Source organism: Oncorhynchus kisutch, unplaced genomic scaffold (genome assembly GCF_002021735.2).
Source record: "Oncorhynchus kisutch isolate 150728-3 unplaced genomic scaffold, Okis_V2 scaffold939, whole genome shotgun sequence".
Taxonomy (NCBI): Eukaryota; Metazoa; Chordata; class Actinopteri; order Salmoniformes; family Salmonidae; genus Oncorhynchus; species Oncorhynchus kisutch.
The window spans coordinates 34,194-47,291 of NW_022262884.1; the positions used below are offsets into that span (position 1 = coordinate 34,194).

Sequence of the window (13,098 nt, forward strand, 5' to 3'; positions counted from 1 at the left end):
GGGATCTGATCTGGGGCCATGTTGGGGGACCCTTCTGAGGGATCTGATCTGGGGCCACGTTGGGGACCCTTCTGAGGGATCTGATCTGGGGCCATGTTGGGGGACCCTTCTGAGGGATCTGATCTGGGGCCATGTTGGGGGAGCCTTCTGAGGGATCTGATCTGGGGCCATGTTGGGGGACCCTTCTGAGGGATCTGATCTGGGGCCATGTTGGGGGACCCTTCTGAGGGATCTGATCTGGGGCCATGTTGGGGGACCCTTCTGAGGGATCTGATCTGGGGCCACGTTGGGGACCCTTCTGAGGGATCTGATCTGGGGCCATGTTAGGGGACCCTTCTGAGGGATCTGATCTGCGGCCATGTTAGGGGACCCTTCTGAGGGATCTGATCTGGAGCCACGTTGGGAGACCCTTCTGAGGGATCTGATCTGGAGCCACGTTGGGAGACCCTTCTGAGGGATCTGATCTGGGGCCACGTTGGGCACCCTTCTGAGGGATCTGATCTGGGGCCACGTTGGGGACCCTTCTGAGGGATCTGATCTGGGGCCATGTTGGGGACCCTTCTGAGGGATCTGATCTGGGGGCATGTTGGGGGACCTTTCAAAAAAAACGAAATGAATTAATCACCCACAGTCATTGTGTTTGAACGGGAGCCAGACAGTCACAAGCCAGATGTTTTCTGTTCTGGTTGGGTCTCTTTAAAGTGTGGTAATGAGTTAAGATTCCCAGTAAACCACCCTAGCTGCAAAGCCAGCCCAGTGAAACCAGCAGTGTTCCTTGTAGAGAGCAGAGCCCAGCCCAGTGAAACCAGCAGTGTTCCCTGTAGAGAGCAGGGACCAGCCCAGTGAAACCAGCAGTGTTCCCTGTAGAGGCCAGCCCAGTGAAACCAGCAGTGTTCCCTGTAGAGAGCAGAGGTCAGCCCAGTGAAACTAGCAGTGTTCCCTGTAGAGAGCAGAGGCCAGCCCAGTGAAACCAGCAGTGTTCCCTGTAGAGAGCAGAGGCCAGCCCAGTGAAACCAGCAGTGTTCCCTGTAGAGGCCAGCCCAGTGAAACCAGCAGTGTTCCCTGTAGAGGCCAGCCCAGTGAAACCAGCAGTGTTCCCTGTAGAGGCTAGCCCAGTGAAACCAGCAGTGTTCCCTGTAGAGAGCAGAGGCCAGCCCAGTGAAACCAGCAGTGTTCCCTGTAGAGAGCAGAGGCCATCCCAGTGAAACCAGCAGTGTTCCCTGTAGAGAGCAGAGGCCAGCCCAGTGAAACCAGCAGTGTTCCCTGTAGAGAGTGGGTATAGTACGGTATAGCGCTACAATGGCTGGAGTTGGCCCAGAACAGAGGAGAGTAACATCAGATAGGTACAGTACGGTATAGCACTACAGTGGCTGGAGTTTGCCCAGAACAGAGGAGAGTAGCATCCGATAGGTACAGTACGGTATAGTGCTACAGTGGCTGGAGTTGGCCCAGAACAGAGGAGAGTAGCATCCGATAGGTACAGTACGGTATAGTGCTACAGTGGCTGGAGTTGGCCCAGAACAGAGGAGAGTAGCATCAGATAGGTACAGTACGGTATAGTGCTGCAGTGGCTGGAGTTGGCCCAGAACAGAGGAGAGTAACATCAGATAGGTACAGTACGGTATAGTGCTATTACAGGGTTTCCCAAACTCAGTCCCGGGGACCCCAAGGTGTTCCCATTTGTTTTTTTCCCCAAAGCACTACACAGCTGATTCAAATATTCAAAGATGAATGATGAGTTGATTATTTTCATCAGCTGTGTAGTGCTCGGGAAAGAATCTAAACATGTCCCCCTTGAGGTCCCCAGGAATCAGTTTGGGAAACACTTTGCTAAGGTGTCTTGAGTTGGCCCAGAGCAGAGGAGAGTACCTAAGGCACTTTCTGATTTTACATTCTCCACTGTGTCAGGGCTCTGATTGGCCCTAGTCATTACCCACACCACTCCACTGTGTCAGGGCTCTGATTGGCCCCAGTCATTACCCACACCACTCCACTGTGTCAGGGCTCTGATTGGCCCAAGTCATTACCCACACTGCTTCACTGTGATGTCTTCCAAACCAATACCGCTGAAGCCAACCATTAGGGTTATTATTACAGTCAATATCCTCCCCCCATAGGACCTGGCATAAACTGACCCAGTCCTCAGCATTTTGGTCAGGCAGACAAGATAAACATTCCTTTGACATATCTGATGCCTACAGCACAGTGTGTGTTTTTGGTTTTACCAAAAACAGAAGTCCTCACAAGGATATTAAAATAAGAACAATTCAGACAAGTGGGGATATTTCGCCAGGTCCCCACAAGGAAAAAGGCAATTTTAGGCTTAGAGGTTAGGTTTAGGAGTTAGAGGAAAATAGGATTTTGAATGGCAATCAATTGTTTGGTCCCCACAAGGATAGTAAAACAAATGTGTGTTATAATGTAGAGGTTCTTGTTTGTGTACATTCAGTATCTGTGTTCTGTCAGAGTTGAGGGATTCTATACAGGCAGGAAGATAGCTGCCTCATTAGGCATTCCTTCCTGCCCAGCCGGAATGAATCAGGGGTCCATCATGCGATGGAGGACAGTTAACAATGCTCCCCGCCTCTCCTCCTCTTCTCTCACCCTCCTTGAATGGGGCCAAGGATTGCCGTTAGTGGGCTGACTATGCACTGCATACTAAATACAGCTGGAATATAGGCTTGTTTGTGTCTGTTTTTGGGGAGAGAATGTCCTTACTGCTAAGTGTTGCAAGGATTACTTTGGCCGTCTGAACAGGTTAAGTGTCAACACAAATACAAATCAAATTTTGTTTGCCACATCAAATCAAATGTTATTAGTCACATCCGCTGAATACAACAGGTGTAGACCTTACAGTGAAATGCTTACTTTACGAGCCCCTAAACAACAGTGCAGTTAAAAGAATATATATGGATAAGAATAAGAGATTTTTAAAAAAGTAACAAGTAATTTTTTTATTTTATTCAACTTGTCAAGTCAGTTAAGAACAAATTCTTATTTTCAATGATGGCCTAGGAACAGTGGGTTAACTGCCTGTTCAGGGGCAGAATGACAGATTTGTACCTTGTCAGTTCGGGGGTTTGAAGTTGCAACCTTCCAGTTACTAGTCTAACGCTCTAAACACTAGGCTACCCTGCCGCCCCAATTAAAGAGCAGTAATAAAAAATAGCAATATATACAGGGGGGTGCCGGTACACAGTCAATGTGCAGGGGCACCGGTTAGTTGAGGTAGTGTGGTGTGGAGAGGGGGGGTGGCAATGTGAATAGTCTGGGTAGCCAGTTGACTAGATGTTCAGGAGTCTTATGGCTTGGGGTAGAAGCTGTTTAGAAGCCTCTTGGACCTAGACTTGGCGCTCCGGTACCGCTTGCCATGTGGTAGCAGGGAGAACAGTCTATGACTAGGGTGGCTGGAGTCTGACAATTTTTAGGGCCTTCCTCTGACACTGCCTGGTATAGAGGTCCTGGATGGCAGAAAGCTTGGCCCCTGTGATGTACTGGGCCGTTCGCCCGACTCTCTGCAGTGCCGTGCGGTCGGAGGCCAAGCAGTTGCCATACCAGGCAGTGATGCAACCAGTCAGGATGCTCTCGATGGTGCAGCTGTAGAACCTTTTGAGGATCTGAGGACCCATGCCAAATATTTTCAGTCTCCTGAGGGGGAATAGGTTTTGTTGTGCCCGCTTCGCGACGGTCATGGTGTGCTTGGACCATGTTAGTTGGTTGGCGATATGGACACCAAGGAACTTGAAGCTCTCAACCTGCTCCACTACAGCCCCGTCGATGAGAATGCGACCTTACTGTGAAATGCTGACTTACAAGCCCTTAACCAACAATGCAGTTCAAGAAATAGAGTTAAGAAAATATTTACTAAATAAACTACAGTAAAAAATGTATAAAAAGTGTAATTTGTACATGTAGGTAGGGGTAAAGTAACTATGCATAGACAATAAACAGCGAGTAGCAGCAGTGTAAAAACAAAAAGGGGGGGGTGATGTAGTAGTGATGGCGCCGGAGGGGTGATGTAGTAGTGATGGCACCGGAGGGGTGATGTAGTAGTGATGGCACCGGAGGGGTGATGTAGTAGTGATGGCACCGGAGGGGTGATGTAGTAGTGATGGCACCGGAGGGGTGATGTAGTAGTGATGGCACCGGAGGGGTGATGTAGTAGTGATGGCACCGGAGGGGTGATGTAGTAGTGATGGCACCGGAGGGGTGATGTTGTAGTGATGGCGCCGGAGGGGTGATGTAGTAGTGATGGCACCGGAGGGGTGATGTAGTAGTGATGGCACCGGAGGGGTGATGTAGTAGTGATGGTACCGGAGGGGTGATGTAGTAGTGATGGCACCGGAGGGGTGATGTAGTAGTGATGGCGCCGGAGGGGTGATGTAGTAGTGATGGCGCCGGAGGGGTGATGTAGTAGTGATGGCACCGGAGGGGTGATGTAGTAGTGATGGCACCGGAGGGGTGATGTAGTAGTGATGGCACCGGAGGGGTGATGTAGTAGTGATGGCACCGGAGGGGTGATGTAGTAGTGATGGCACCGGAGGGGTGATGTAGTAGTGATGGCACCGGAGGGGTGATGTTGTAGTGATGGCGCCGGAGGGGTGATGTAGTAGTGATGGCGCCAGAGGGGTGATGTAGTAGTGATGGCGCCGGAGGGGTGATGTAGTAGTGATGGCGCCGGAGGGGTGATGTAGTAGTGATGACGCCGGAGGGGTGATGTAGTAGTGATGGCACCGGAGAGGTAATGTAGTAGTGATGGCACCGGAGGGGTGATGTAGTAGTGATGGCACCGGAGGGGTGATGTAGTAGTGATGGCACCGGAGGGGTGATGTAGTAGTGATGGCACCGGAGGGGTGATGTAGTAGTGATGGCACCGGAGGGTTGATGTAGTAGTGATGGCACCGGAGGGGAGGGCTGCCGTCTTATCGGCTCTTAACCAATCATGCTATTTTGTTTGTTTTTTCACGTTGTTCGCATCTTGTTTTGTACATAATGTTGCTGCTACCGTCTCTTATGACCGAAAAGAGCTTCTGGACATCTGAACTGCGATTTTGCTGGAGCAGGAAACAGTTATACATTCTATCGGCAGGATAGAACAGCAGCCTCTGGGAAGACAAGAGGCGGGGGACTATGCATAGATATAAACAGCTGGTGCACGATATCTAAGGAAGACTCAAGGTTTGCTCGCCTGAGGTAGTCTCTCTCTCTACCTAGAGTTTATCTATATTTATCGTAGCTGTCTACATACGTCCACAGACCGATGCTGGCACGTAAACCGCACATACTGCCATAAGCAAACAGGAAAACGCTCATCCAGAGGCGGCGCTCCTAGTGGCTGGGGACTTTAATGCAGGTGAAACTTAAAACAGTTTTACCTAATTTATGTCAGCATGTTAAATGTGAAACCAGAGAGGAAACAATTCTAGACCACCTTAACTCCACACACAGAGAAGGTCTCCCTCGCCCTCCATTTGGCAAATCTGACCATAATTCTATCCTCCTGATTCCTGCTTACAAGCAAAAATTAAAGCAGGAAGCACCAGTGACTCAGTCTATAAAAAGTGGTCAGATGAAGCAGATGCTAAGCTACAGGACTGTTTTGCAGCACAGACTGGAATATGTTCCGGGATTCTACCGATGGCATTGAGGAGTACACCACATCAGTCACTGGCTTTATCAATAAGTGCATCGAGGACGTCGTCCCCACATGACTGTACGTGCATACCACAACCAGAAGCCATGGATTACAGGCAACATTCGCACTGAGCTAAAGGGTAGAGCTGCCGCTTTCAAGGAGCGGGAACCTAACCCGGAAGCTTATAAGAAATCCCGCTATGCCCTCAGACGAACCATCAAACAGACAAAGCGGCAATACAGGACTAAGATTGAATCGTACTATACCGGCTCTGACGCTCGTCGGATGTGGCAGGACTTGCAAACTATTACAGACTACAAAGGGAAGCACAGCCAAGAGCTGCCCAGTGACATGAGCCTACCAGACGAGCTAAATAACTTATATGCTCGCTACGAGGCAAGTAACACTGAAACATGCATGAGAGCATCAGCTGTTCTGGACGACTGTGTGATCACGCTCTCCGCAGCCGATGTGAGTAAGACCTTTAAACAGGTGAACATTCACAAGGCCTCTGGGCCAGACGGATTACCAGGACGTGTACTCAAAGCATTTGATGAACTGGCAAGTGTCTTCACTGACATTTTCAACCTGTCCCTGACCGAGTCTGTAATACATACATGTTTCAAGCATACCACCATAGTCCCTGTGCCCAAGAACACTAAGGTAACCTGCCTAAATGACTACCGACCCTGATTATTATACATAACATCCTGAAATATATGTCGATATTATTTATCTTGACGTAGTGATGCTGAATGTAAAACACTCCACTCTCACCTACTGTCCATATCAAATCTGTTTACATCTACATGTAGGTATAAGGTTCCTAGGTTTTAAGGGTTGATTTAGAATCAGGCATATGTGAACTCACGGTAGCTACAGTGTGTCTCCATTGAACCCATCCATGTTGGCAGTACAGTAATTGTACATATGTTCAGTGCTTGGTCTTCAGAGGGGAAATGCCCTGGTTCTTAGTTTGGTACCAACAGGGCTGCAGGCTCCTTGGGTCCTGGGCCAAGGACTTAGTCCAGGTTATTGCAGGCTTTTCTCTTTAATCCCTAATGTGGGATGTATTTTTGTCGGAGGCTGGGGACTGAGGGAGCGTACAGTTTGGAAATGGTTTATATCTAGGAGAATCCTCACCCAGTGCTACTGCTCTCAGCTCAGCGCTACTCTGTGTCCACACCTGTATGCATGTCCTGACTGTTCTGTTGTGGCAAAACTCATGGGTAATGTGACTAGTACGAGCACTGTAACGACCAAATCAGCAATGTTGACAGAACTGAGTTAAGACTGTCCAAGAATTACACAAGGAAAAAAGCTTTGACCCACAAAGTTATTTACAATGACGCATGATATTTCCTGTGAGAGAAATGACTACAGTAAATTAATATCTGGAAACATTGTCATCGTGGTACTATAATACTCTCTCTGGTCGTCCCCCACGTAGGTATCTTTCCGCCTGGAGTTTGAGTTCAGCCGATCAGTGTTCCTGGACCACGTACGAGTCATTCTAGAAGCCAGCAGGTGAGGGCGCACTAAACCACTTCAAATATGACACCGTTTTTTAAACACTTTGTCTGATAAATATTATTTTTTACAGTTATGACCAGGTGAGATAATGAGCTAATGTTCTTAGCTCAGGAGTTTCTGCTCTCCTGACTTTCCTAGTGTCAAACAGTCACGAATCAACAGATGAGGGTGGTGTCAAACAGTCACTAATCAACAGATGACGGTGGTGTCAAACAGTCACTAATCAACAGATGAGGGTGGTGTCAAACAGTCACTAATCAGGTTGAGGGTGAAAAGAGGGTGAAAACCTGCAGATACTGAATCTCAATCAGCATTTCAACAATGAACTGATTCATCACACTAACCACAGACTACAGATCCACCCAGTGAGAAACAGGATAGACAGAAACTGAGCTATAACATCTCTGAAATATGTTCTCGTCATCCAAGGGTCACTTGGCATGCAGTCCCATTGAGATGTGAGTTTGGCATGCCAGATTAGTTGAAATGCATTTCTTTTCTCTCTGCAGTGACGGAGAGGAGGTTACCTTAGAAGACAATTTCAACGACATCTTTCACCCGCTGAAATACGAGGCTGACCTCCTATTTACAAGGTTTGTCTTTGTCACAATGTCCTCTCTAACGTTCCTTCTCCTTCTGTCACTCACCTTAAATAAACTCAAACTCTTGTAAAATAAAACAGTTAAGTATCATAGCGATTCCCTGTCACTGGAACTGACGGATTCAATGTTGATTTAGTGTTGCACAGACACAATGGCAAACGTTAGATATACAGTATACAGATATTTATTTAACCAGGCAAGTCAGTTAAGAACAAATTCTTATTTTCAATGACGGCCTGGGAACAGTGGGTTAACTGCCTGTTCAGGGGCAGAATGACAGATTTGTACCTTGTCAGCTCGGGCGTTTGAACTTTGCAACCTTCCGGTTACTAGACCAACGCTCTAACCACTAGGCTACCATGGCACTGTACATGATTGAGTGTATCACCTTCCTTTCTCCGTAAAGGGACTCCAACCCCTCTGGCTGTGAAATCAAAGCAGACCTCTCCCTGGAGATACCAGGAAATATTGGTCCTCCATTCAACTTCACCTTCCAGGTGAGGATGAAAGGTCACAACACACAGGGTTGCGGCACAATCATACATCAACCACGCAACAATCAATTGTCTTTACAGTGTAGAAATACTGTATATTGCAATTACATTTACAAAATACCAAATATTTTTTTATTGCTTGAGTTAAGACTGAATTAGTGCCCTATATTTCTCCCAGATTCAGAACCTGGGCTTCTTTCCCGTGAGGGACCTGCAGTTGAATATAGAAATTCCAGAGATGACCAAAAACGGGAACCAGCTGTTGCAGATATCGGACTTCCATATTGACAAAGTGAGAGGACTTGAAAATCTGGCCAAGGAATGGTCTGCTTCCTTTGAGAGACCACCAAGTGTGTACTCATACTGTCTCGGTTCTAACGGAGATGTAATTGTGTCTCCTTAGACAGATGGTACCCGCTGCATACCCCCTCAACATGTGGCACAGAGCAGGGCGTCCCCAGAAGACCTCTCTCGAGTCTCACGCCTGGTAACCCACCCACACCATATGATTTCAACTAGCTTACCTAAATAATGGAACATTCTGAACTAACAAGCTTGTGTTTGGCCTCTATTCAGAACCAGTCCAATACTCTGCCTCTGCCGGTCCAATGCACTGTCAACCTGAACCCCTACAAGGAAGTCAGCGTCAGAATCAGGGGGGCATTGCGGTTGGACGCCTTGCATGCTGTGAGTATATCGCATTCCACGGCTAAATCCTACACTCCTTGAGCATGTCTGTGAGACGTTAACCTGTTGTGTTCATTCACCCTCTCTTACAACACCAGCTGAGGTTCAAAGTCCTGGAACTGGTGACGAGTGCAACAGTAAAACTTCCACCTTCAAGCCCCATGTTTCTTCATGAAGAAAGGCCTGTCAGACATGTGAGTACAAAACACTCCGAGTCAAGACACACTTCAGTGCATAACCTTTTCTATGGAGTCATTCATTCATTCATTCAAAGTTGTATTTTCAATGGCAGCCTGGCCGAGAGACTAGACTACTTCTCACTATAGTTGCAGTTCGTATTCTACAAATGAGCTCCTAATAGCTATGCAGAATCCTCACAGCCAAGGCTGTTATTCTAACACACATGATTGACTGCATGGTGCTTAAGGACCGAAAGGACCAACAGCAACACATGTGGTGTAGCCTTGTTCTCCCATACACTGCTCTTTGCTGCCACCTATAGGCCAATATTTAGAGTTAAGCAACAACCAGTCACACAAAGTTGTTATGCACTCAACTCAGCGCTCTTAGAAGCACAACCAGTTCCCTTCATCTCTGTTATTGACGAGACTCCACAGGGAAAGAGAGCATGGAGACATTTTATTCTGAATGCATCGTTGGTCAGATGGAATTCCAGTCAAACCGGTGATCAAGAGGACACCGTGTTAACACTGACCCACAAAGCATCACGCAAGATGACAACGTGTTAACACTGACCCACAAAGCATCACGCAAGATGACAACGTGTTAACACTGACCCACAAAGCATCACGCAAGATGACAACGTGTTAACACTGACCCACAAAGCATCACGCAAGATGACAACGTGTTAACACTGACCCACAAAGCATCACGCAAGATGACAACGTGTTAACACTGACCCACAAAGCATCACGCAAGAGGACACCGTGTTAACACTGACCCACAAAGCATCACGCAAGAGGACACCGTGTTAACACTGACCCACAAAGCATCACGCAAGAGGACACCGTGTTAACACTGACCCACAAAGCATCACGCAAGATGACAACGTGTTAACACTGACCCACAAAGCATCACGCAAGATGACAACGGGTTAACACTGACCCACAAAGCATCACGCAAGATGACACCGTGTTAACACTGACCCACAAAGCATCACGCAAGAGGACACCGTGTTAACACTGACCCACAAAGCATCACGCAAGATGACACCGTGTTAACACTGACCCACAAAGCATCACGCAAGAAAGATCTGCATGTGTGTGTACAATAGCTTTTTTTTTTTTTTTTTACCCTAGAATCTGCCCTTCGAAAGTCTTCCCATGGTAGAGAAAAGCAACATGTAGTAAGATTCCCAATAGTAGACTGGTATCTACTGCAGTCTATGACGTGTAAACTGAATTAGGATCAGCTTTTGTTATTTGATCGCCATTTTGTCTTGTTTTGTGTGCTTGTTTCCACAGATAATCCTGGAGATTAGGAAAGAAGGGGATTACAGAATCTCAATCTGGATTATCATTGGGAGCACACTGGGAGGGTTGTTACTGCTGTCCCTGCTCAGCCTAGCTCTATGGAAGGTAAGCCCTGCCCTACTACCCTGGAGCTCTCATCATGTACAAACATTACAACGGCATGATGATCACAATATACATTTATCATGGACATGATCATATCTAGATAGTGAGTTTACAGCAACAGGATTTGTGTTTGTTTAAACTAGATAGATAATTACCAGATTGCACCTGTAATTGTACTGTCCTGGATTGCAGAAGTGACAGTGAGCATAGTGTGCCATTTCAGGAACACTCAGGTTCTTTCACTAAATTCAGTAGGAGGATTTTAACTGACTGATGTCTAGACAGTGTTGTAACTGCAGTGTAATAGTGGACGACACTGCCCTCTTCTGGCAAAGAATGATTGTACATTATTGTATGTATTTTCCCACACTGATAAAGCCAGCTGAGATTGTTTCTATGAAAACGATCTAGAAGTATCTATGCCTCTCAATCTCACTTCTCCCTCCTCCTCCAAGCTTGGCTTCTTCCAGAGGCAGAAGAGGAGAGAAGAGGATGAGCAGGAGACCAATGGAAAGGTGGCAGAGGAGCGGTAACTAACGCAGGCGAGGGACCAGCCATCACACACACACACAGGGGAACCAACACTCAGGGACTGTCCCATCCCCCCCGACACCACAGCGGTACAGTCCAGAAGGCTCTGCAAGATGAGACCGTCAGATCAAGACCTGCTCAGTGCACTGGATGACCAACTGTACCTGTATGACCCATGAGACATTAGCACTACCAACCATAATGCCCTGCCCTCCACTGTAATGCTGAGACTACTGGACCCTCCTCGGTGCCTGGTTACCCATACCCACCTCTGACCTCTACCCTTTAGCTAGACACCCTTCCCCATGGTTACCCACCTCTGACCTCTACCCTTTAGCTAGACACGCTTCCCCATGGTTACCCACCTCTGACCTCTACCCTTTAGCTAGACACCCTTCCCCATGGTTACCCACCTCTGACCTCTACCCTTTAGCTAGACACCCTTCCCCATGGTTACCCACCTCTAACCTCCACCCACACTGCCCCTGGTTACCCACCTCTAACCTCTACCCTGTATCTAGACACCCTTCCCCCTGGTTATCCACCTCTAACCTCCACCCACACTGCCCCTGGTTACCCACCTCTAACCTCTACCCTGTATCTAGACACCCTTCCCCATGGTTATCCACCTCTAACCTCCACCCACACTGCCCCTGGTTACCCACCTCTAAACTCTACCCTGTATCTAGACACCCTTCCCCATGGTTACCCACCTCTAACCTCTACCCTGTATCTAGGCAATGGCACCCTTCCTCCTGACCACATTGAAGAGCGATGTAGACATATTTTGGTTGATGAGTCCATTCCTATTGGTGTAATAATGACTAACTTGGAAAAGGCTGCAGTTATAGTCAGACAATGATTCTGAGGCAAGCAGCTTACATTTGATTCACCTTGGTAGGCTTTGTTTTGAGATAACTGTACAAGAAGAAACCTCAAGGTGCTGTGCCAACTGCAGGCGGCAATATTGGCTTACTATGGCCGACTGCGCTGACATGTACAGTACATACTTCTGGAGAGAAACACAAAGACGAAGAAGTTGGCGGCATGTGCCAGTAGATGTGACTCTACCCAAGTGACTTTTAGAGAATGGTATTGTGAACTGAAAATCTCCAAGACACCAGGACAACAATTGTCCACATTCAAGAACCTCTCTGGTGCTTTTGTTTCCAGAGAACTTTGTTTCCAGAGAACAGTTTTTTTTGTAAGTCCCAAGAAAAGACCTTCTGTTTTGGAGATCCCACGTTCCTTCCCCTCTCCTCTCATACTAGTCCTACCGTATCTCCATTGGAGGAGAATACATGGAATAAATTCATCATTTTGATGCACTTTTACTTTGTAGAAATACAAACTTGAATTTTGTAAATAGTCAAGTATCTTTTTATACATAACCAAGTCTAATATTGTGATTTTCCAGTTTTCCCCACAAGGATTGTGGCATTATCCTGTTCCTCTACAGACATGGCAAATGAGTTTAGCCCACGAGACAAATACAAATGGGTTTTCTGACATGCTTTGCACCACAACAAATAGCCTTTGAAGAAGGGATATGCATAGAACTATTCTCCATGCACCTGTTCTGAGCTGTTGAAGAACGACTTATTCAGCATTTCAACAAAATGGCGGGCTATCATGTAATGTTACATGATCTAATGAGGATCGGACCATTGGTGTTTAGTGCTTCTATGTGCAAATGAATCATTTTCAAATGTTTTTTTTGTCAAGGAAATCCCTTTTGTTTATTCATGAATGTCAGTGTCCAACCCATGTGGATGAGGTATAAATCAACTCTGATACATCTAGAATCAAATATGTCAAATGTGTTGTATCTATTGTTGTGTTGCCTCAACTTTATCAGCGTTTTGTATGAGACACTCCTTCAATGCCCGTCACCGTGAAACATACACACAATTGTATAGAAGAAACTGACAAAAATAGCAAACTGAATAGCCAATACATTGAAGCTGGCTTCTAAGACAGAGAGCCTTCGAACTAGGCAAAAGTCCTGACCAGCAGAG

General features: G+C 47.0%; 1 protein-coding gene across 1 annotated transcript in view; it reads left to right on the forward strand.

Moving 5' to 3' along the window:
* The window catches only part of LOC109883164 (integrin alpha-11-like), a 41,228-nt gene extending 28,343 nt beyond the window's left edge, over window positions 1–12,885 (forward strand). Inside the window, exons 11-19 of the mRNA XM_031817127.1 lie at window positions 7,086–7,162; window positions 7,678–7,761; window positions 8,177–8,267; window positions 8,443–8,556; window positions 8,668–8,751; window positions 8,841–8,951; window positions 9,050–9,145; window positions 10,436–10,549; window positions 11,005–12,885. Of these exons, the coding sequence (XP_031672987.1) occupies window positions 7,086–7,162; window positions 7,678–7,761; window positions 8,177–8,267; window positions 8,443–8,556; window positions 8,668–8,751; window positions 8,841–8,951; window positions 9,050–9,145; window positions 10,436–10,549; window positions 11,005–11,082 (849 nt within the window). The 3' untranslated portion in view covers window positions 11,083–12,885. The remainder of the gene's footprint in view (window positions 1–7,085; window positions 7,163–7,677; window positions 7,762–8,176; window positions 8,268–8,442; window positions 8,557–8,667; window positions 8,752–8,840; window positions 8,952–9,049; window positions 9,146–10,435; window positions 10,550–11,004) is intronic.
* Window positions 12,886–13,098: the final 213 nt, after the last annotated feature.